General features: G+C 38.0%; 1 protein-coding gene across 1 annotated transcript; it reads left to right on the top strand.

The window, feature by feature from the left end:
- The first annotated feature begins 3,173 nt into the window (after positions 1-3,173).
- On the top strand, positions 3,174-23,045 carry LOC149154132 (uncharacterized). The gene is made up of 4 exons (XM_089444057.1): positions 3,174-4,617; positions 4,757-5,079; positions 5,245-6,735; positions 22,635-23,045. Exons 1-4 carry the CDS (start codon positions 3,174-3,176, stop codon positions 23,043-23,045), a joined length of 3,669 nt encoding a protein of 1,222 aa, XP_089300183.1.
- The last annotated feature ends 1,351 nt before the right edge of the window (positions 23,046-24,396 follow it).

Genomic DNA, 24,396 nt, shown 5'->3' with positions numbered 1-24,396 from the left:
CAATTCCTACAATTTTGAGAAAGAAAACCACACATGTTTATGAATATCAATGTATTCACAAAAGCTTGAATACAGAAATATCAATGTTATAGATAATTAGTCCAAATATTTTTTATGCAAATTATTTTCATGTTAGGATTTCTTATGGAGTGCAGTATCCTTCTAACCTATAAGCTCATACGAAATTTACATGTTTATTATTATCTATCTGCTTGAGGATTTAAAGCAATGATATGTCAATACAATCTTCTTTGTACTTGGATACGGGTGACTTCATAAATTTGAATGTGGCCATTGTACACAAATCTTGTAGACGTTTTTTTTTTTGCATTAGGCCATTGTTAAAAAGCTTTATGGTGAGCTTGTGGCTTTAAATCATGTTTTGTTTTTTCTGCATTTGGTAGTTCTTAAAAATCTCTTCCCTAGATTTACATCATGTTTTATTTTCCTACTATGTCTTGGCTTTTCATTATTTTTATGTTTTATTTTCCTGGCCTGACCATATCATTCTCTTCTTTAGTTTAGTTTGTATGCCTTGAATGGTTTGTAAGTATGCATTTGGATGCTTCGAGTGGTTTGTGTGTTTCTGTGTTTGGATTTGGATGGTAATGTTTGTGGATGTTACAGTCGTTGTGTTGTATTTATATATGTATATGTAATTGTCTATTAGTAATTAGTTGTTGATAAAGAAGGGAGGATTGATTTTGCACATCTATGATATCTCAAATTTTGACAGCTAATTAATTGTTAATAGTGTCCTTATAGGTATTATTAAATATACCTTCAAGAGTATTTTTAACCATTTATTTCCTCAAGATTACTCCTTAAATAATTTGTTTCTTTGCAAATTTTTTAATTCTCTAAATTCTCTGCTCTTCCAAACAATTATCACATCTCCATTTTGTATATATTCTTAAAAATGGATCTTTAATAGCATTTTAATGAAATTTTTTGAGAGACTATTTGTTTTGAGTGTTTATAAATATATTTTTGCATTTAATAAATATTTTGAATATATTGTTGAATAGTTAATAAGAAGGAAGATGATATTGTCAATAATTAATTTGCAGTCTACAAGTTGATTGATTCTGCACATCTGTTTTATTTAATTTAAGGACTCAACTTTTGATAGCTAATTAAGTCTTAATAGTGATATATCTTGAATAGTATTTTAAATAATTTACTGCCTCAAGATTACTATTGAAATAATTTGTTCCTTTGTAATTGTTTGAGACAATTTATTTTCTTCAAGAATATTTTGATGATTTTTTTAATCTATAGTATGTTTTGAAAAGTTAAAAATAATGTATTTCTGATACATTTTTCGCGCTTGGAGAGAGCTCTGCCTGTGAACGAGCAACCGGGCTAGGGCTTCTGAGCATTCGCGCGCCCCTTGGGCCGCCGCGCCTTGCCCCTGATCTGCAGCTGAACCGCGCAGCCATGGAGCCCTCTGGGGGCTCGGATCCGCCTCCCCCCCCGGAGGTTTCAGCCTTCAAGGAAATGATTGCTCAATGCAATAAGCGCCCTTCTTCGGTGAGCCAGCAGAAATTTGTGAAGAAGATGGACACCATCCCCTCTGTCGCTCTCCCAGAGGAAGAAACCTGTAAAGCTGCTCTAAATCTGGCTGAGCGAGGCCTCATTGGCCAGTTCACGGGCCTCTGGCCCTCTCCCAAATTGGTGGAGGAGTGGACTCAAAGGAACTGGAAGCCGCTTATCAAAGAGGGAGTCAAAAGCTATTTCGTGGGCAAAGGTTTCTTCGTCTTTGTCTTCAAAAGTGCAGAGGACAGAAACTTGATTTTCAGGAACGGCCCTTACTTCATGGGGCCGCAAGGCCTTTACCTCAACAAATGGTCGCCCGATTTTGATCCAGCTCAGGATGTTCCTACGGCCGTCCCGGTCTGGGTTCGCCTTCCCCACCTCCCTCTCCATTGCTGGAACCCCAAGTCCCTCCAGATCATCGGAAATGCCTTAGGCAATTACATCGACCAAGCCCCGAGGAAAGATCAATACTCCTGTGCCCGCATTTGCGTCGAAGTAGACCTAGAGGAGGGCTTACCGGAAGCCATCAAACTCACAGTAGCAGGATGGACCCATGTCCAAGAGCTCGATTACGAACAGATCCCATTCAAATGCAGACACTGCCATGGCTACGGGCACTTTGCCAAACACTGCAAGAAAAAGACAGAAGATCTCCCAGAGAACCAAAACGGAGAGCAGTGGACCCTAATTCAAAAACCCAATAGGAAGGGCAACGGGAAAGGCCCTTTGAAGGAGGTTCCAAGCAGTTCCAACCACAGCCAAGGCAATAACCCAAATGGTAAAGACAACAGCCAGAAAACGGCAGCTACAACAAATCAGGAAAACCTGGAACAGCCTGGATCTCCCACCAATATACAAGATGGATGGGAAAAGACTATGCCTGAGGCCACCCAAGGTAGCCCTTCAAATCCCACATATGCAGATGTCACAAGGAAAAAGCCTATTGATAGCTCAGGGTCCTCGGAGGACGAGACCTTCGAGCAACCCATCAAAAAGGTAGGCAGGAAATCTCGCAGAGAAGAAAGGGAAGAGGAGGCCGAAAGGCTAAAAACTCAAGGAAGCCAGCCTACTATTGAGATGTCTGTCGGAAGAAATACAAGGAACAGGCCTCCTAAGGGAGGCTCCCTCCACTTCCCAGGTAAATAATGCGCCTTGTCTCTTGGAACCGCAGAGGATTGGGTAATCCCGCGAAAGCTGAAGTGATCAAAGATCTTCTCAAGATGGAGCCCTCAGACATCCTCTTGCTCCAAGAGACAAAGATAGAGGGGAAAGCCCTCTTGGACATCAGCCAAAAGAAATAGAAGAAAAATGTAGGAAAAGCAGTCAGCTCAAGAGGCTCTTCTGGAGGCCTTGCAACTCTCTGGTCAGAGGATCTCTTCCAACTGAAAAATTCTCAAGAAACTCAACACTGGATCTAAACGGAGTTAATGCACAATCCAAGTAAGTTATCCTTCTCCCTTTTCAACCTTTGTGTCCCTGTGTTATACTCAGAAAAAAGAGACTGTTGGACCTCCCTCATAGCCTTCCTGGAGCACCACTCTCCCAAAAATATCATTTTGGCAGGGGATTTAAACATCATTTTAAAACATAAGGAAAAAAGGGGAGGCACTCACAGCAGAGATCCCTTCCTTCCTATGGTCGAAGGACTCATTCAGGATTGGGACCTCATCGATTTCATTCCAGCGAAAGGGCTCTTCACCTGGACCAATAACAGGGTAGGAGCGGACCATATCTCTGCTCGCCTGGATCGATTCTTGGTCCAGGGTGCTCTGATGGCAACTAAAAAGATCATCACTACCAAAATCCTCCCCAAACTTACTTCAGATCATAAGCCCATCCAGCTCTCTCTAGAAGACGAAGAAGACTTGGGCCCCATCCCTTTTCGCTTCAGCCCTCTATGGACAGAAAGAGAAGGCTTTTTTGACACAGTGAAAGCAGCTTGGAGCAAACCCTTCTCAGGGTCCCCCAGCTACGTGTGGGAGCAAAAACTCAAAGCCACAAAGCACGCTCTGAAGGAGTGGATCAAAAAACCTGCTCCAAATCCAACTAGTATCCGAAAAGAAATGGTGCAGACCCTCGAGGAGTTGCAAACAGATATGGAAAACAGAGATGTCACTCCAGCACTGCTGGATAAAGAAGTCAAAATCCAACGCTCGACCTTTCAATCCTTTCGGCTAGAGGAGGAGTACTGGAGAATCAAATCTAGAAGCCTCTGGTTGAAGGCCGGTGATAGGAACACCACCTTCTTTCACCGCCAATATCGGGCAAGACTCTGCAGGAACCACATCTCTGAAATAACAACAGCAGAAGGGCAGACCTGCAAAGGGTTCAATCAGATCAAAGAGGCAGCTGTAAACCATTATAGTCAGCTTTACACTGCTGGAATCCAAGGTAATGAGGAGGACATGGCAGAATTCCTCTCCAATATTCCCCCTCTGGTCAGAGCTGAAGACAACACCGATCTCAACAGGCCCTTTACGGAGGAAGAAGTCATAAAAGTGATCTGGTCTATGGACCCGGACAAGGCCCCTGGGCCAGATGGATTTACCATCCACTTCTACAAAATGTGCTGGGACATTATTAAAGCAGATCTTCTAAAGATGATTAAAGGATTCAGGAATAAAGCCAAAGTAGGGGGAGGAACCAACTCCACATATCTGGCCCTCATCCCAAAAGAATCAAATCCTGAAACCTTTGCCCGATTCAGGCCAATCTCGTTGTGCAATGCCTCTTATAAAATCCTTGCAAAGCTCCTTGCAAACAGGATCAAGCCTCTCCTAAACAGACTCATCTCCAGCAATCAAGGCGGATTCATTGAAGGTAGGCACATTCTGGACAATGTCATACAAGTTCAAGAGATCATTCATTCAAGCCAGAAACGAAAAGAAAAGGGGATGCTGATCAAACTTGATATGGCCAACGCCTTTGACCGTGTTAACCGGGCCTTCCTTTACAAAGCTCTCCTTGCCTATGGCTTCTCCCCTCTCTTTGTTGCTCTCATCAAAGCCTGCACTGACTCCCCTTGGATTGCCCCTCTTGTCAATGGCCGCCCCACCTCCTTTTTCCGAGCCCAGAGAGGTCTTAGGCAGGGATGCCCTCTCTCTCCCTTCCTCTACATTCTGATGGCGGACTCCCTCAGCAGAAAAAGAGGCAGGCTCTCTCCCAGGCCTCAAACCTTCCATTTCCTCTCCTGCCCAGAATCATGCCCTCTTTGCAGACGACTCTCTCCTGCTCGGAGGTGCTTCTCCTAGAATTGCTAAAGCATTTGATGAAGTCCTAAAAAGTTACTGCAGGGCCACGGGAGCCTCCATAAACGAAAGGAAAAGTGAGGTCTTTGGATGGAACATCGATCATCAGGAACTCGCAAATATCTCTGCTATCCTAGGCTTCAAGAGCCAAGCCCAATGGGAGACGATAAAATACCTTGGACTCCCTATCATTAATGGCTGCAACAAGAGAGCCCTGTGGGCTGAAGTCATCAGCAAAATTAAGACAAAGATCACAAGTTGGGGAGGATACTGGCTCACTCCTGGAGGCAAGGTCATCTTGATCAAGTCTGTTCTCTCAGCACTACCAATTTACCAAGTTGCCTTCCTACTAGCACCAAAGTAGGTAACAGATCACATCTCCAAACTGATTCGCGATTTCCTTTGGCAAGGAGGGAAAGGGAACATTCATAAAATGCATCTGGTGAAATGGGAGCAGGTGAAACGGCCTTTCGCAGAAGGAGGCCTGCAAATCAGGGATCCAGCCATGGTCAACCTGGCGTTGGGTGGAAAAAATCTATGGAATTTATACGAGAATCCCAAGCATCCAGTCAGCGGAACTCTGAAAGCAAAGTATGCGCATAAGGTTCTGCTCCGAAACCTTCAGGCTTCCCAAATAACCAACGCCTCCCAGGTATGGAAACTCTGTAATAAAAGTCTGAATTTCTTCAAAGATAGAGTCTATAAAATCCCCGGCAATGGTAAACATACAAAATTGTGGCAAGATCGCATTATGGACAGCGCCCCTCTGTCAGAAAATGAGGAAATCGATGAAATTAGGCAATGGCTGGAACGCGCTGGAATTAACAGCGTTTACGATCTCTCCAAATGGGATAGTCGTGGCGCATGGTCCGGATGGGACTTCCACGGGATACCAAGTCGCTTAAATCAGCAGATGACAGTGCTCGAAGAGATGCTGGAGGAAGCAGCTCCAGTGAGCAGATGGTCGAAGGACAGATGGGGTTGGGGGCGCACAGGGACCTACTCATCAGCGGCAGCCTACAACGCTCTCCAACCCATAAAGAACAGCAGCAGAAATCCGAAATTCTGGAAGAAGGTATGGGAGCCCCTCGCTCTACCAAAAGTCAACTTCTTTTTTTGGACCCTGGCTCACAATAAATTGCTCACCGGAGAAAATCTGATGAAGAGAGGCATAGCTGGGCCTCACAGATGCGTGCTGTGCAGCAACAGTGAAGAAACAGCCAAGCACCTCTTCATGGACTGCAAGTTTGTCAAAGAGGTGTGGCGCCTTATCCTTCATGAGTTCCAAATCACTGTTCCCTCATATAATTCTGTAGCAGACCTCTTCGATGCCTGGAATCATTGCTACCCCCACAAAATCCCCAGCAAATCTTTTTGGAGGAAAATCTGGATTGCCATCCCCAAATTCACTTGCTGGCAGACCTGGCTGGCCCGGAATGACCTGATCTTCAACGGAAAAGAACAAACTCCTCTAGCTGTAGCTGCAAAAGCGAAATCCCTCCTCTTGGAAGCTGCCCAACAACAGTACTCTTCTGCAGATCCATTGCTGCTTCCCGAAGAAGAAAGGTGGCTGAATTATCTCTCCCCCCACCCCCGGAGGTTGCTTCCTGCCCCTCAAGCAATGAATCCAATCTGGAGAATAAGAGAAACGGAAGAAAATTTTCAGGCATGGTGGAAAAAACAAAAAACATCCACGATCTTTTTTGATGGCGCCTCCAAAGGCAATCCCGGGGCTGCTGGGGCAGGTGGGGTCATTTATGACCCGGCGGGAGTCAAAAGAGACAATTTCTCCTGGGGCATTGGGCAGAAATCTAACAACCAAGCCGAGATTCTAAGCCTTCTTAAAGCCTGCCAAATTGCTAGAGACAGAGGGGACAAAGAAATTCAAGTTTTCGGAGACTCCGAGCTCATAATTAAAAAGTTGAATTCGGAGAACTTGTTCATCAATGTAAGCCTCAACAAAACTCTGAGCAGACTGAAGGAAGTCCTCCTCGATTTTGAATCCTACAAATGCTTTCATATTCTCAGAAATCTGAACAGCGAAGCTGATTTGTTGGCAAACAAGGGCTATACTCTAGGGAAAGGCCAAATTCTCATAAATGGGGAAAGTTCTATCCACCCATGTAATCCATGAGGATTAAGCAGCATGCACCATGGAATAGTATTAGATGCAGTGTAATGATGGCAGCATTGGCGTAAGACCAAATTTCTTCCAATATAAATAAAGATACACCGTTTCAGTTAAAAAAAAAATAATAATGTATTTCTGAATTTCTTTAATAAATGGTTAGGTTTACAAGTTCTCTTTAAATTATTTTTTTCTCCAAACAATTATAATAGATTTGGGTTAAAAAATGTTACAGAAAAGTTTTGAGAAAGAAAACCACACATGTTTATTTATAACATTGTTATAGATAATAGCCCCAAGGGATAGTTCAGTTGGTCAAGTTCTTGTTGCTAACTACCCCGCTTATTGAGAGGTCATGGGGTCAAATCTCCTTGATGCCCTTGGGGTTATGCCTTGCTAGTTTAGCCGACAGGTATATCCCTTCAGGGTGATCTACCTGGATTTTCCCATGGATATAGCGGTCACTCAGTGTCCGTGAACCACCCTTAAAAAAAATTGTTATAGATAATTACTGCAAGATTTTTTATGCAAATTATTTTCATGTTAAAATCATTTTGGATTGTCCTCCCAAAGGAGAATGGAGTCCTTCTTAGGCTCTAATTATAGATTTTTAGTAGTGTATATATAGCAAAATGCCTATGCTAGGTTAGGGTTTCATAGTAGAAGTGGTTTAGAGTGGAATTTTCTTCACTAATTGTTGGTAAAGGCTAGGTTCTTTGAAGGCAAGATGGCCTATGAGGCTAAAACCATGGACTTCTCTGATGATCTATTATAGATTCAAATGATTTAGTTTGATCGAAAGTTGTATAGAATATCAACAACTTTTCATTGTAAACATACAAAAATATGGCGTGTCCCATAATATTTAAATAATGCTTTAGTGATTGCCCCTACTATTACAATAAGAAAAACTCATAACTATTTAGCTAGGTAGAAAACAAAAAACAATGTAAAATTTTAATAAACATGTTCTATTTTTAAGCAAGAGAGTTCCTTCATTTGAACATTCAAAGAATAGAGATGTGGGTGGGCTATTAACAAATTAAAATGTAGAAGATTATGTGTTCGCTAGATGTAGAATAATCTAGGAAAAAACTGATCTAAATTTTGGCTCAACCTCCATTGTCATGGTTATTTAAATACTGATGGATTGGCTCCCCAATTCCATGAAGTGTGGGATAAATTTTACTATAAAAAAACATTCCAAAAAAATGGGTGAATGGAAAACTAGAATAGAGTAAAGATAAATTCCACAAGGCTAAATAAATCCAAATAATTGGTATTCCCATAAAACTAGGGTGAAATAAATATTGATGCTTGTCATTACTATAAAATAGGGTGAATGGGAGGAAGTTGTTTGAATTTTGCAAGGTGAGTTGATTTTTTCAACTCTCCCCATCAAATTCCTTGGGCTAATGGATTGAAACTATTATTTTTTAAATAAATATTGGGTGATACATAGCTAAAGCCCTGTTTTCCCAACCAAAATAAAAGACCCCGTAATTTCTTCCATGGCGAAATTTTTCCCTTAAAAGTTTCTATGTTATAGAGAGACCCATGATACCACTAGTGGAGAAAAGGTAAGGGGTTTATGAGGAAAATATTATGTCTAGGTACCTATCAATTACCCTCATTCCCATTATATTCAATAAATGACGATCTAATTTTAAGGTGATGACCAAACTAGACGCAGAATTGGCGTATGAGATCCCCTTGTTTGTGGGGTAAGTATGACCAAATTAGACATTGAATTGGTGTATGAGAGCCCCTTGTTTATGGGGTAAGGGACTCGTCTTTGCACAACAATTTACCTAATAAAGTCTACCTAGGTGTACATACTCTACCTCACTGTGGATTTAAACTACATACTCTACCCCACTCTGGATTTGAACCTATAACCTCTTAGGAAGAAACACATGCTTTTAACCATTAGGCTCACATTTAATATATACTCATTTGAGTTGTAACCAAGAACCTAAGTCATAGTTTAAGAAGAATAATGGAGCCTTTCATAAACGTCCTCCTATATTCTTGGAGACTTATCTCCCTACATCTTTAAACTAATGTGTTACAATTAGTATGGTTGACTAATCTTTTAACCCGTGACGTAAAAGATAATTTAAATGGGGGAGTCATACCATTCCTTTGTGGTGGGAAAAAAAGAGAAAATAGGAAAGAATAGGAAGTAAAGCCATATCTTTTGTGTGTAGGCATGCGATATTTTGAAGTAATAAGCCTATGTTGAGGCCCAAATTCCGCATGGAAATACTTCTAAGTTTGTAGAGTTTGAGGGTTACAATCAATGCAAGAGTTGGAAGTCAAGATAGGTATGAGGGAGGGACTATGTAGAAGAGAAGGTGCTCATTCCAATGTTAATCAAGCCAACAAAGAAAACACTTTGAGATTGTGAAACCTTACAATTAGTAAGAATAAATCCATAATAAAACTTATATGAGTGAGAAAGTGATCATATTGATTTCCAAAAAAGTGAGTATTGTTAGTTTTTCACACTAGTGGTATCATGGCCTAACTTGAGGGTGGCCAATTGTATAAAATTTGATGTAGTTTTACCTATGATTAGGTGGAAACAAGTTTAACCTCGATTGGTCTGGTAGACAATTCTTACAATATGAGATCAAAATTATTTCTATTCTTAATGACTCATTTACAAACTTGTTTCCATTGATGATGATGTATTAGTAGTGGTTGCAAGTGAAAAATGAATATAATGGCTTGTAAAGAAATGAAATTTTGAACTTGGCATCTCTAAATATTATCTAAGAAATGTAATGAGTTTTATACATATATGTTTGCAAAGGAATTAAGTTTCCACCAACAAAATTTTCTTGTTGTTAGAAATTTTATGTGGTGTTAATTCTCTGAATAACTAGAGATTAAACTTAGAAACTAATTCAGAAATTAATAAATTACACATTTGTTATATGATTCATGTGTGTTATGAAACCAGGTCACAAAAAGATAGAAAAGATATATCAACGCCTTAGAAATAAGCCTCTTCGAGGGGGGAACCTCCTTTACATTACACAAATGAACAATTCTTGGATGATACAAATGACTAAACCTCCTTTCTATATATAGGAGACTAAAGGATCACAATATAATCAAAGCTGACATAACAATAATAATATAAGGGCACAACAATAACAATAGTGGGCTTCTATGGGGCACACTAATAACAATATGGGGACAATAGAGGCACAATAATAACAATAAGGGCTACAATGAAAATAGTAATGAGGGAATCACTAGTATTATAGGGACCTAACATGCCCCTCTCCTTCAAAAAAGTGTTGTCCTCAACGCTTGAGTAGTTCTGGATGCTTCTGTATAAAATTCTCATCCTCCCATGTGGAATCTTCAGCGGGTAAGTTCTTCCACTTGATGAGATACTCCGGAATTGATCAATTTCATAGCTGTCGAGTTCTTGTTTATGTGACTGCTTCAGGTTTCAATATGATTTTTCCTTCCTTGTCAAGTTCTAGCAATATTGTTTGAACTAGGAGCTTGTCACCTATAACCTTCTTTAAACATGAAACATGGAAAACTAGGTGCACTCGGGAAGATGCAGGAAGCTCCAATTTGTATGCCATAGTACCAATCTTTTGCAACACCTTGTATGGACCATAATACTTTGGTGATAATTTATCATCCTTCTTAGCTTACTTGAGGGACATTTGTTTATATGGTTGTAGCCGTAGGAATACCCAGTCACCTACATCAAAACTTCTTTCGCTGTGATGTTGATATGCCTGTTGTTTCATTCTATTCTGCGCCAAAGTGAGGTTATTTTTTAAGAGTTGAAGAACTTGTTGTTGATGCTCGATGTGATCTTCCACTGCTTGAACCTTAGAATTTTCTCTTACATATGATGTGATGGATGGTGGATGATATCCATAAAGTGCCATAAATGGGGACATTTTTGCTGCAGTATGGAAGGAAGTGTTATACCACCATTTAGCAAGAAGCAACCATTTGACCCATTGTGTCTGTTTATCAAAGAGAAAGCAATGAATATATCATTCCAAACATTTGTTTACTATCTTATTTTTCCCATAAGATTGAGGATGATAAGATGAGCTATGAGCTAACTGAGTACCGAGACAAGAAAATAATTTTGTCCAAAAAATTCGAGTGAAAATGGGATCTTTGTCGCTTACAATAATCTTTGGGTTTCCATGTAGCTTTTGTATTGTTTCCATAAATGTAGTAGAAACTGTACTGGCTTTAAATGGATGAGATAATGCACAAAAATGTGCATACTTTGTAAGTCTATCAACTACCACCATGATGAAACTCTTTCCTTTAGACTTGGGTAAACCTGTGATAAAATCCATTGAAACCTCCTCCCAATGTTGGCTTGGAATGGATAAAGGTTGTAATAAACCCGGGGTCTTAATTGTTTCAACTTTATTTTCTTGGAAAACCAAACATTTCGCCACAAACTTTTGAATATCTGATTTAAGGCCATCCCAAAAGAATTCCTTCTTAACCCTGTGGTAAGTTTTTAAAAATCCTGAGTGCCCTCCTAAGGGAGAAGTGTGCAATTCCATAAGAATCTTTTGTTTGAGTTGGGAATTCTTACATAGGTATAAGCGATCTTTGTACCATAACGAATCATTTTTCCAGCTAAATGTATTAGATGTACTGAGATCTTGTTGTAACTTTTGAATTAGTTGCCACACCTCTTCGTCATTCTTCCATTCCTCCCTTGCTTCGTTTATCCAATTTGGTTGGATAATAGAAATGGCGCAAAGCAATGCTTCCACATCCTTATCCTTTCTTGAGAGTGCATCTGCCACAACATTTTGCTTCCCTTTTTCGTAGAAGATTTCAAAGTCATAATCCAACATCTTTGTGACCCATTTTTGTTGCTCTTCTGAAGATAATATTTGTTCTAAAAAGTATTTAAGACTATCATGATCTATTTTTACCTTGAAGTGTCTTCCCATTAGGTAGGGTCACCATTTCTTAAGTGCATGTAGTATTGCCAACATTTCCTTCTCATAAATAGCTTTGTGTAAATACTTTTCTTTGATTGGACAACTTTCGAAAGCAATGGGTCTTTCTTCTTGCCTTAAATTAACACCAATTCCATTTCCTAAGGCATCACATTCCACAATAAAGGTTTTTGTGAAGTTCGGTGTAGCTAAGACCGGTGCTTGGAACATTCCCTCTTTAAGATGTTCAAAGGCCTTTGTTGCTTTTGGAGTCCATGAAAATGCATCTTTCTTCAATAATGTTGTTAGAGGTGCTGTTATTCTCCCATAATTCTTAACAAACCTGCGATAATACCCTGTCAACCCGAGAAATTCTCGCAGATGCTTTATGGATGCGGGGATTTTCAATTCCTTAATGGCTTTAATTTTTCTAGGGTCTACCTTAACACCTTCATGAGATACAATATGACCCAGATATTCCACCTCTCGTACTCTAAAGAAACATTTCGAGATTTTTTCATATAATTGTTTCTCCTCCAATAGTTTGAGCACCCTATCAACATGTTGAACATGATCCTTCCAAGACTTGTTGTAGATTAGTATATCATCAAAAAATACTAACACAAATTTTCTAAGGAAGCGTTTGAAAATGGAATTCATCAAACCTTGAAATGTAGAAGGTGAATTGGTAAGGCCAAAAGGCATGACTAAAAATTCATAATGACCCTCATGAGTTCTAAATGTTGTTTTCAGAATGTCTTCAGTCTTCATTCTGATTTGATGATATCCTGAACGAAGATCTAACTTGGTGAAGTAAATTGATCCCTGCAATTCATCCAATAATTCATCAAAGACAGGAATGGGAAATTTACCTTTAATAGTGAGCTTTTTGAACTCCCTATAATCCAGACACATGTGCTATGATCCATCCTTCTTGTGCACCAATAGTACTGGAGCAGAGAAAGAACTTTGACTAGGCTTAATTATACCAGCCTCTAGCATTTCTACAACCATACATTCAATTTCACTCTTTTGGGCATAGGGATATATGTAAGGCCTGATGTTTGGAGGAACACTTCTTGGAATCAAATGAATAGCATGATCATGATCACGAATAGGTGGTAGGCCTTTGGGAGTCTCAAATACCTTGGAATGATTGTCCAAGACATTTTGGAGATCTACAGAAATAGATGATTTCGATGTGGTAACCTCTAGAAAACATAATTGTGCAATTATGCCTCATTGTTCTTTCTTTAGAAGCTTTGTCATTCCGTTAGAGCTGATTATCTTTCCCGATTTCCCTGTGATACCCCTTAATTCAACTTCCTTTCCTTCTGAACAAAATTTCATGAAAAGTTCTTGAAAATTAAAAGCTATTATACCCAAGGATTGTAGCCATTGGACTCCTAGTACAACATCAGCACCAACCATTGGAATGGAAAGAATTGGGCTATTCAATACATATTCTCCCATGTATAGCTTGATATTATGGCACTTTCCAAAGCAATTTATGGTTCCTCCACTTGCAACCATCACTTAGCACTTTGGTGTTGGATATAGGAAGCAATTCAAATCCTTGGCTATCTTACAATGAATAAAATTATGGGTACTAATCGAATCAATCAACACTATTACCTTTTTCTTCTTGATATGTCCTTCTATATTGATAGTTTGAGTGGTAATTCCAGCCAATGCATTACAAGATATGGTCGGATTCATTTCTTCTTTCTATAAGGTTTGTTCCTGGTGTGTATCCTCTTCGTTTGGCATTTCTTGTTCATTTTCTTCCTCCTCTTCACAATCTATGTAAATAATTTCTTCACAGCACACTTATGACCGTTAGTGTATTTTCTATCACAACTGTAACAAAGCCCTTTTGCTCTTTTTTCTTCCAATTGTTGTGGTGTCAACCTTGTAGGTTGTGGAAGGCTAGGGGAAACAACATGTTTTGGGAAAATTTAGTGTTCTTGGACAAACGCCTAACCCTCTAGACTTAGTAGCAGGTCTAGAAACAACAGACAAAGTAATCTCTACCTTTCCTATAAACAATAGATAAAATAAGAGAATAGAGAACCTACTTGTAGCTTCTGCTTGTTCCTTATCTCCCTTGACCGATTTCATTGCTCCTTCCCGTACTTAAATCGCTTGAGAAGTACCTGCACACAGACAGAAACAAGAACCCATCAAAGAAAATGATAACGATCTATTGCTTATAAATAACATGGAATCGAGAACATGATATACATATGAAAGCATCAACATATAACACAAGCATAAGGAAAAAGTTTCGAAGACTTTATTGATAAGAGGAAGAATTACAACTCATATGTGCTTGATCCAACGACACTCTTCCAATTCAATCCCATCCTCTTCACCTCATGACAAGCAAGACACTTCAACACTATAATAATACTTGCACTCAATTCTAATCTCATATCACCAACATCTCCCTAAAATTCAACAATTTCCAGCCCCTGTGATCTCTTAGATGAGTGATCCTTTTATAAGTGAATGAAGGAGTTTATGACATCAATGGTGATAATGAATGCCTTTCAAAATTTAGAAATTAGTTCCATGGAAGAAGGGATAGGGGATTGATGTTTCCTAACTCCCTTCCTCATCCAAATGTGAATTCAAAGGAGTAGGTGGCATTGAGAAACTTCTAGATGCTTCCAATGGATAAGGAATCTTCAAACCCTCATGGAAGTTTGCTCAAATTCGCTCATTGCAGGCCAAAGAGGGACCAAGCACGCTGCATAGCACCCTGTCAGTGTATGGTTTGCATTGCAGTGCACCCTAATGAAGGCCTACCTGCGCTGATCTTCTTAGAGGTAGTTTTTGGATGTTTTCAGTGACGGAACTTCTTGGGAAGTGAGGCATTCTGATGACTAACTTCTTTAAGGCATGTAACAACTACACTAGGGGTTGATGAGCCCTAATAGTATCAATCTGTAAGTTGGGTTTGATGTGCCCAAATAGATCTGTAACACAACACTTCCATCTTTATAGTTGTGAGTGGTAGGCTTCCTGGTTGCCATAATTTTTCTTTCCATTTCTCTTGCCAATTTGAATGCCTTCTCCAATGAATCAGGTTCCCAAATGTGAACCTCATATTGGATGTTATCCTTTAAAGTCCCTATGAACACATCAATCCTATGCTCCTCTGGAATATCTTTTACCCTTATATTCAATTTTTGGAAGTCCTCAATGTGCTCCATCATTGAACCCTTTTGTTTGAGATTTATCAATTGGCTAAAAAAGGTGTTTCTTTTTGTATCCTCATAATTTTCTATCATTTCTTCTGTAAAAATTGCCCAAGTGACAATTTGTTTATGAGAGAAAAGCCATCGATACCATAAAAACTGATTTGGTTCCAAATATAAAGTTGCAATGCATACCTTTTGTGTGTTTTGCACATTATGGAGATCAAAATATTGCTCCATCTGTAGTATCCATGTTACGAGATCCTTGCCATCAAACTTCCTCATATCAATCTTTGGAACATGGTGGGTCTTCAATCCAACGTTAGAGTATATGAAATCATGACTAAAATTTCTTTTGTTCTCATCATGAGCTTCCTTTACTAACCTTTCACCATTAGTAAACATTTCTTGTAGCAACTTTGTCAAATCTGTCTACAAATATTCCATTTTCCCTTCCATCTTAGCTTCCACGTCATTCATCTTAGCTTCCATTCCTTTCTTTAAACCATCCATCTTAGCTTCCACGTCATTTATCTTAGCTTCCACGTCATTCGTCTTAGCTTCCATCTCTTTCTTTAAGCCATCCATATTATCTTCCACACATTTCTTTAAACCATCCATCTTAGCTTCTGTTACTTTTTGTGAGAGTGAATTTTGTTGCACTTGATCTCATAATTTTGATATATCATGTTGCATTTCTTCCTCTTCTTCATGAGTCATGCTAGAGCTTTCAGGTTTCTTACTAGGTGTTTCCATTTTCTTTCTTTGGGGCATCAATTAATGATAATTATGCTTCACTATGCCCTTTGAATTCCTTCAAACTGATTTTTCAAACCAAACTTATGCAAAATTTAAAAAAAAAAACACTACACATCTTTTTTCACTTTGTAGGAGCTCCATATTGAATCTAATGTATATCTGAAATTTCGGATCTCCAAGGTCTGAAATTGCAAATTGTGGTAGCCCTCTGAGTCCTCTTTCCAATGCCACCAGTCTGATCAAAATTAGATTCTCCAAGAAAGAGTTATGCCCAATCTCTCAAGATGACCTGATTATACACTTTTTCAGTAGAGCAAACTTGTATGAAGTGTCACGTGTCACTGTTTCAACCTTCAGACGTAAAAACGATGCATAGAAAACTTAAGTCCATCCTATTTTTGTAATTTCTTACCAAATTTCAAACTGATGCTCAGAGAGAAAGTTATGACGATTTTCCCAAGGTCACATGTTTAAGATGTAATTTGGGAGCCTGCAAAAACCCTAACTTCCTTAGATCATATCTTCAAAAATATAGCGAGACAAGATCTGAAATTCGGACAGGAGGATCATCGAGATTTCGGCTCAAATGAGTTTTTTTTTTAGCTTCTAAAACATCGTAGAAAAAAATTTATAGCGAAAATGTCACGATGACCTGTTTGGAGCAAGGAAACCCTAGAATCCAAAGCTCTGATACCAAATGTTATGAAACCAGCTCACAAAAAGATAGAAAAGATAGATCAACACCTTAGAAATCAACCTCTTCGAGGGGGAAACCTCCTTTACATTACACAAATGAACAATTCTTGGATGATACAAATGACTAAACCTCCTTTCTATATATAGGAGTCTAAGGGGCCACAATATAATCAAAGTCAACATAACAATAATAATATAAGGGCACAAAAATAACAATAATGGGATTCTATGGGGCACACTAATAACAATATGGGGACAATAGGGGCACAATAATAACAATAAGGGCTACAATGACAATAGTAATGAGAGAATCACTAGTATTATAGGGACCTAACAATGTGCATATCATAAGTGTTACTAAGGTGTGAACTTTGATAAAAGAATCATATTGACATCCATTTGAACTTCTAATGTGAGTTAAGGATTTTGCATTGTTAAAGAATCACATTTAAATATTTTCTATAATTTTTGGGTGTATCGAATAATACTCTTTGTTGTTTAGCATTCATACACTAGAAAGAATGTTTGCAAAGTGTTTGTAGAAAGATGTAAATGACTAAAATATGGTTAAAGAGAAAAAATGTCCACAAAGTGTTTATAGAAAGATGTCAATGGATGAAATAAAAGAAATGCATGCAATTAAAATATATTTTGCAAATTGTTTGTAGAAATGCATCAATAGTTGACATTAAATTAATACTTGCACATAATTATTATGTTAAAACATTATGTAGAGAAAACAAAACTATAATCATATTTTTGAGCATTTGTGGGAATGATATTTAAGAATGGAAACTTAAGAATAATGGATATAATGAGTTGTGCTAGCCATAAGTATTTATGGGTATCCAAGTTTGGAATTCAAGTTTGATTTTGCATTTAAAAATTCATTTTCAAGCACAAGTGTTTAAGGGTATGTGTTTTTTATCTTGAATTCATTTGTGATTTTTTATTTAAAGATTCATCATCGATACAAAGTAATAAAATAATCTTCTCTTTCACTTCTAAAGTCCATGATAGTGAACATTAATGCATCTCCCAAAATTACAAGTATAATAAGCACATTGGTTCATGTTAAGCTTCAGATTGTCATTCTTTAAGCAAAAGGTATCTCGTGGTGAATTCGCACAATGGTGCTCAATCTAAGACATTCATTTAACAATTGTTGTAACTTATGTCAAGGGGAATAAAAGGAAGAGGATATTGTGCACCAACTCATTGAGGATATGGAGATTGCAGAGTAAGAATCAATACCAACATAGCCTTAGAGGAGGCCACAAGTTGCCCTATATTTTGTTTAGTAAATATTTGTTAGCCATAAGTATTTATGGGTACCCAAGTTTGGAATTCAAGTTTGATTTTGCATTTAAAAATTCATTTTCAACCACAAGTGTTTAAGGGTATGTGTTTTTTATCTTGAATTAATTTGTGATTTTATATTTAAAGATTCATCATCGATACAAAGTAATAAAATAATCTTCTCTTTCACTTCTAAAGTCCTTGATAGTGAACATTAATGCATCTCCCAAAATTACAAGTATAATAAGCACATTGGTTCATGTTAAGCTTCAGATTGTCATTCTTTAAGCAAAAGGTATCTCGTGGTGAATTCGCACAATGGTGCTCAACCTAAGACATTCATTTAACAGTTGTTGTAACTTATGTCAAGGGGAATAAAAGGAAAAGGATATTGTGCACCAACTCATTGAGGATATGGAGATTGCAGAGTAAGAATCAATACCAACATAGCCTTAGAGGAGGCCACAAGTTGCCCTATATTTTGTTTAGTAAATATTTGTTAGGGTTACCAATATTTTAAACATTTTTTGAATCTATTGTAATGGATTGAGAATTTTTTCCAACTAACATATGTAAAAATGTATTTTATCATAAATTTGTATAAATAGATGACATTATGCATATTACATTAGTGATGCTTACCTATGATACAATAATTTTGATACTATAATTATGTTAGTTTCATTTTTGTTTTTATTTTTAAATTGACATAATTTATTTTTTAGAAAGTTGTGAACCTTCATTCCCAATTTATAATTTATAATTTATATATTTAATATCATGTTGTTTCTTTTTCTTGGTATTAAATATTTGAGCATTAAACTCTTTTTATTGCATTGAATTCGTAACATAATTGAAAAAATGAATAACATATTAATAATATTAAAATTTTAAAATAAATCATAAATATTTAATTCATTTTCATATCACAATTGTGAATCTATGTTTACAACTTGGTATTATCAAGTGTTGCATGGTAGCCTAGTACATGGGGAAAAGTTAGAAAATATATGATAGATAGTTATACTTAAAGCAAAAAGAGATTTAAAACTTTTGAAAAGCAAGTTCATATAAATAGTTATCAATTGTAAATTGGATATTGGCATAATGGTAACATAATATATTCATAACATCTCATATATATTAGTTATCAATATTGTGCAACTAGTAAAATTTAAAATAAATATATATCGTATACTCTATTAATAATAAGTATATATAACAAGGTTGACAAGAGGGGGAGGGGTTCTTTATGGCCCCAAAGAAATAAAAGTTTTAGAGTATTCATGGGGCTTGGGGAATATGTCAAATAATTAGGCAAAAGTCTATGGTTTACTCCACAGAATTCTTCTCACCAAAGAATTTTAGGTATCTTCTCATTGCATTGGGTGATTCCCTTTTAATAATTCAATATTTGGTCAAAGGATCTCCTTTCTAGATAATCTCCCAAATTGGATTAATAATGCATCAAAACATATTTCAAAGATGAGTTTCAAGAACATTCTAAATCATAATCACTAGGAAGCAAATCAATGTGTCAACCAAGGTTGCAATTTGAAGTTTGGAGAGCTGATAGTTAGTGGTTAATTAAGACCATCCTTCATACCTTAGTGGATTAAGCATGAATCCTATGTTTAAGTATCAATCTAGCAGCTCTAATGTCAAGTTTCCAAACTTGAATGATCTAGTGGATCCAAGAAATATGTTGTAATTAAGGATTATATTTTGAAGTAGGTTATATGTACTACAAGTTTTGTCCAAATTTAGGTCTCTATTAGAAGGTATTCACCTCCAAAGACCCATATATGCTTAGTATTGGTTGAATTCCTCTTCAAAGGATAATTTTTGTTCAGGAGTCTATAGATGATACTAAAGATGGAAGAAAATCATAATGTAACTCTCGATGTACAACAATGATCCTAACACAAATTTTTCTACACGAAACTCCTGAAGAAAATCATATTGCAATTAATTATTTCTTGTACAAAATATTCACTATATTGGGAGTTTCGTGTAGAAAAAAAAAACAATTGAAACAAATGTTATCTTTTTATTATTATTCAAAGTTCTTTTCTTGCGTTTTGAAATTCAGTTTATTTCCTTTTAATTTTGAATTTTCTATATTAAAAAAAAAAAAATCTTTGTTTCTTTATTTTTTTTATTTAGTGATGCAATAAGACGTCACTTCTTTTCACCAATAAAATGATACAAAAATAAATGGGGAGGTAGGAGCGGGAGGGGTTATTTATTGCCTCAACAAAGAAATAAAGATCAAATATATTTGGGGTCTGGGATGTTCTTCTAACAATCACGTCGAATTATTAGCACTATGGAAGGGGCCTGAATTGGAAATTTTAAAAAGCATCAAACAACTAATGGTTTTCGATGACTCTATGATAGTTATTCAATAGGTGTGCAAGATCAAATATATCTAGACACAAAATCACTCTCCTATTTTGCATAGAATAAGTCCACAAATTCCAAAGTTTGAGGTCATTAACTTCTTTTGTGTCAAGAGGCACCTCAATGCAATGGAAAATTCACTCGCTAACAAAGGAGTAATTCTAGATCAAGGAATGATGGCTTAGGATAATAACATCATAATCATTAAACCTATTCCATGAAAACATCATTTATAAACAAGAAAAATTGAGTTCTTAATGTACTGAGTAGCAATAAAGGGGAAATGATTGGGTTGGTTTTGCCGTCCATTCATTCTCTCACCCTTTGGCTATGGTGGCTCCAATTCACGACCGAGTGTTGGTTCAAGCATACAAATGGACAACTCATAGGATATATGAAGTAATAAAGGACATGTGGAAGGTTTATTCCCTTGATATTAAGCCTGGATGGAGGCAAGGTTTTAGCATTTCCATTTTTGAAGTTCAAACAACATGCTTAAGGATCCAGGGTTTAATGAGGCGGGATTTTAGTTGTAGAGGTATTATATTCTCTAACCATGCTTTGAGGATTGAGAATGTGTGAGGTAGATGGATGTTTCAATGCAATGGTGAGAGGTAACAAGTGGGTACTTATTAAATATTGTTTTTCTTCATGGGCAATCACAATCTGTTTATTTAGTTCGGTCATTTGGGTCATGCTCGATGCTCTGGCAGTGTGCAGCAGTGTGTTCATTCTCATTTACTTGTCAGAAACTTGGTTGAGGCAAGCCCATAAGTATATAAATATTGTCGGTGCACTCTAGCTTCAACAATAATTAGAGTTTTCTTGTTCAAAATTTCAGTATCGAGGGAAGATCCTGGAGTAACAAACATAATGGAATGCTCGAAAAATGCTGAGAAGAAGGATTTTATTGGCAGTTGAACTATTTGACAGCTTCAACAGAGTATATTTTGATTTTGTTATCCAAACAGGGGGATATGGGAAATGTTGATTCTCAAGCCCAATTCGTTCTCTTGCATCATAAAATCAACTTATTGTAGACTAAGGTAAAGAGGCTTCAAGTGGCTTATGGCACCCTGAGTTTGAAGATGAATAGAGTGATATCCCTGCTCAAAGGAGGGATTAGTGGGGTGGAAAAGGAATTGAATGCATAGGTTCATGAGCAGCAAAGTGAATTTCATGTTCTTACGGTGGTGGTATTCCTGAGGACACTTTGGACTTGACTTCTCTTCCCTCCCATCCTCGAATTGTCGATTCTGAAGTTGGTATCTCCATTGGGTTGAATACTGAAGGATAATTTTCTCTAGTCTTAAATTATGTTTTGTCAATTTGTTTATGTATTATGAGTTTTCTAGAGGAAATATAAGCTTTTTCAGGTTAGAACAATAGTGTGTAGATAGAGGGAAAAATGTGTCAATCTTTTTGGTCATGTAAGTGCATAATGGATGATGTTTCTAAAGTAGATATAAAAAGTGTTGGCCTTTAAAATAGTTGGAATAATAGAAAAATCCCCTACTCATTTCGATATATATATATATATATATATATACCTAATGTTTTATAATAAAAATAGATAAATATTAAAAATATATATGTTAAATTAAAATAGATACACTTCGAGTTTTGAATATTTTATGGGAAGTAAATTATCTTGGGGGAAGCTTGGAGAGTTGGTTGGTAAACCCTAAAACGATCCAATTGATAAAAATTCGAGTTCTGCCCCCATGGACGCTAGAGGGGGCCCTCATCCTCCCCTCCCTCCTGAGATTGATGCCTTCAAATGTCTGGTAGCCTCCTGTGGCAAGAGGAAAGCAAACCCGAATCAACAGAAGTTTGTAAAGAAAGCAAAATCCATCCCCTTTATTGAACTGCCTTTGGAACACCCGTGCAGGACTGCGCTGAACCTAGAAGAACGCGGGCTCATTGGTCAATTTATGGGCCTCTGGCCCTCTCCCAAATCTATTGATGGATGGGTCCAGCGAAAATAGAGGCCCCTTGTCTCTGAAGGAATCCGAAATCACCTGGTAGGCAAAGGCTATTATGCTTTTGTCTTCAATTCAGCAGAGATCGAGACCTTATTTTCTGAAACAGTACATAATTCATGCGCCCCCAAGGGCTCTATCTAAATAAATGGACTTCGGACTTTGATCCTTCCTAGGATATTCCTTCATCCGTTCCTATCTGGGTAAGGTTACCCCACCTCCCTCTTCATTGCTGGAACCCGAAATCTATGGAAACCATCAGGAACAAACTAGGCAAATACATTGATAGGGCTGAAAGGAGAGAACAATATTTGTGTGCCAGAATATGTGTTGAAGTCGACTTGGAGATAGGGTTTCCCGAGGCGATCAAGCTAACCGTAGTTGGCTGGTCTCACATACAGGAACTTGATTATGAATAGGTCCCCTTCAAGTGCCGACACTGTCACGGCTATGGCCATTTGGCTCGAAACTACAAGAAGAAAACTGAGGAAAAATCTGAAAAAGAGAAGGGCGAACAGCGTACACAAGCCCAAAAACCAAGCACATCCAAGCAAACCAACAGAGTGAAAGGGAAAGGAGGGAATGCAGAGACTAGAGGACCCTCTTCTGGGAAGATACTACCTGAAGCTCAAGCCACAGCAAATCCCACCACTTCAACAAATCTTTTTGTTGTTCTAAACCCTCCAGAAGATCAAAACCAACCAGAACTTGAAGACAGAGAGGTGCAGCAGTTTATTGAACAGATAGCAGACACAGAAATAAACTCAGGATCTCAAGAACAAACAGGAGAAGCCACCCCAGAAATCCATTGTGTAGACGCAACCCCGTAGGAAACCCATGGCTCTCCAGCAGGTGACATATCCCCACTCTCTTATGGAGAAATGATCAAAAAGAAAAAGTTGATAGTTAGCCCAGGTTCTTCTGAAGAAGACTCTTTTGAGCGATCCACCAAAACGGCAGGAAGAAAGTCTCGTAAGGAGATCAAAGAAGAAGAGGCGGAGAGATTAAATATGCAGGGAAGTTAGTCCACAATCGAAATGTCATTAGGAAGAAACACAAGGGCTCGACCCACAAAGGGAGGGCCTACTCCTTCCTTCCCTAGTAAATAATGCAGATTGTCTCTTGGAATTGCAGGGGTTTGGTGAACCCATTGAAAACTGAAGCAATAAAAGATCTATCAATAATGGAACCCTCAGATACCCTCCTCCTCCAGAGATAAAGATAGAAGAGGAGGCTCTTCTATCCTTAAGTTGAATCAAGTGGAATAAGAACTCAGGAAAAGCGATCAGCGCCCGAGGTACTTCAGGGGGTCTTGCAACCTTATGGTCAGAGGATATGTTTCAGCTGAAAAGCTCTTTCGCGACCTAACACTGGATATACACAAAACTTCAACATCTTCCAAGTAATATTTCTTTGGCTCTCTTCAATATTTATGTCCGTGTTAATTTCCTGGAAAAGAAGGACTGCTAGAATTCTCTCACAGACTTCCTAGAAATCTACACTCCCCCAAACATCATACTAGCGAGGGATCTTAACATCAATTTAGATTTGAAAGAGAAAAAAGGTGGAGTTTGGGGTAAAGATCCCTTCCATGTCTCGGTGGAGTCTCTGTTTCTTGCTTGGGACCTCCTTGACCTCAAACCTAAGAAAGGTCGTTATACCTGGACCAACAATAGAGTTGGTAATGCCAACATTGCTACTCGTCTAGACCAGTTTCTAGTTCAAAGTTCTTTGATGGAGGGGAAGCATTTAATCTCTTCAAAAATTCTGCCCAAGATAACATCTGACCATAACCCCATCTCGTTGCTGCTAGAAAAAGAGGAAGACTTAGGCCCTATTCCCTTTAGATTCAGTCCTCTTTGGGTAGCGAGAGAGGGCTTTATGGACATAGTGGCTCAAGCTTGGTCGCAACCAGTTGAAGGATCCCCCAGCTTTGTGTGGGAGCAGAAACTTAAGTACACTAAGTATGCCTTAAAAACCTGGGAAAAAAAAAAACCCTCTCCACTCCAACGAGCAATAGACAAAAGACTGTGCAGGCTTTAGTCGAGATTCAGCTAGGCATGGAAGAAACTGAAACCACCAAAGCTCAGCTACTCATCGAACAGAATGCCCAGTTCAACTCTTTTCTCTCCTTTCGCCAGGAAGAGGAGTACTGGTGCCTCAAGTCTCGCAGCCTTTGGC

The sequence above is a fragment of the Pinus tabuliformis genome, chromosome 9 (assembly GCF_031772625.1).
Source record: "Pinus tabuliformis cultivar Carrire ecotype Pingquan chromosome 9, CPIR1, whole genome shotgun sequence".
Taxonomy (NCBI): domain Eukaryota; kingdom Viridiplantae; phylum Streptophyta; class Pinopsida; order Pinales; family Pinaceae; genus Pinus; species Pinus tabuliformis.
Note: the sequence above shows the minus strand (reverse complement) of the source record. Positions and strands in the feature narration are given on the sequence as shown.

Excerpts from the sequence above, each read along its gene's own strand:
- LOC149154132 (XM_089444057.1), top strand. The coding sequence starts at position 3,174 with ATGGTCGAAGGACTCATTCAGGATTGGGACCTCATCGATTTCATTCCA. Across the intron at positions 5,080-5,244 it reads GGCTCACTCCTGGAGGCAAG|GTGAAACGGCCTTTCGCAGA; the intron begins GTCATCTTGATC and ends AAATGGGAGCAG. Across the intron at positions 6,736-22,634 it reads CGGAGAACTTGTTCATCAAT|GTCCCCTTCAAGTGCCGACA; the intron begins GTAAGCCTCAAC and ends GATTATGAATAG.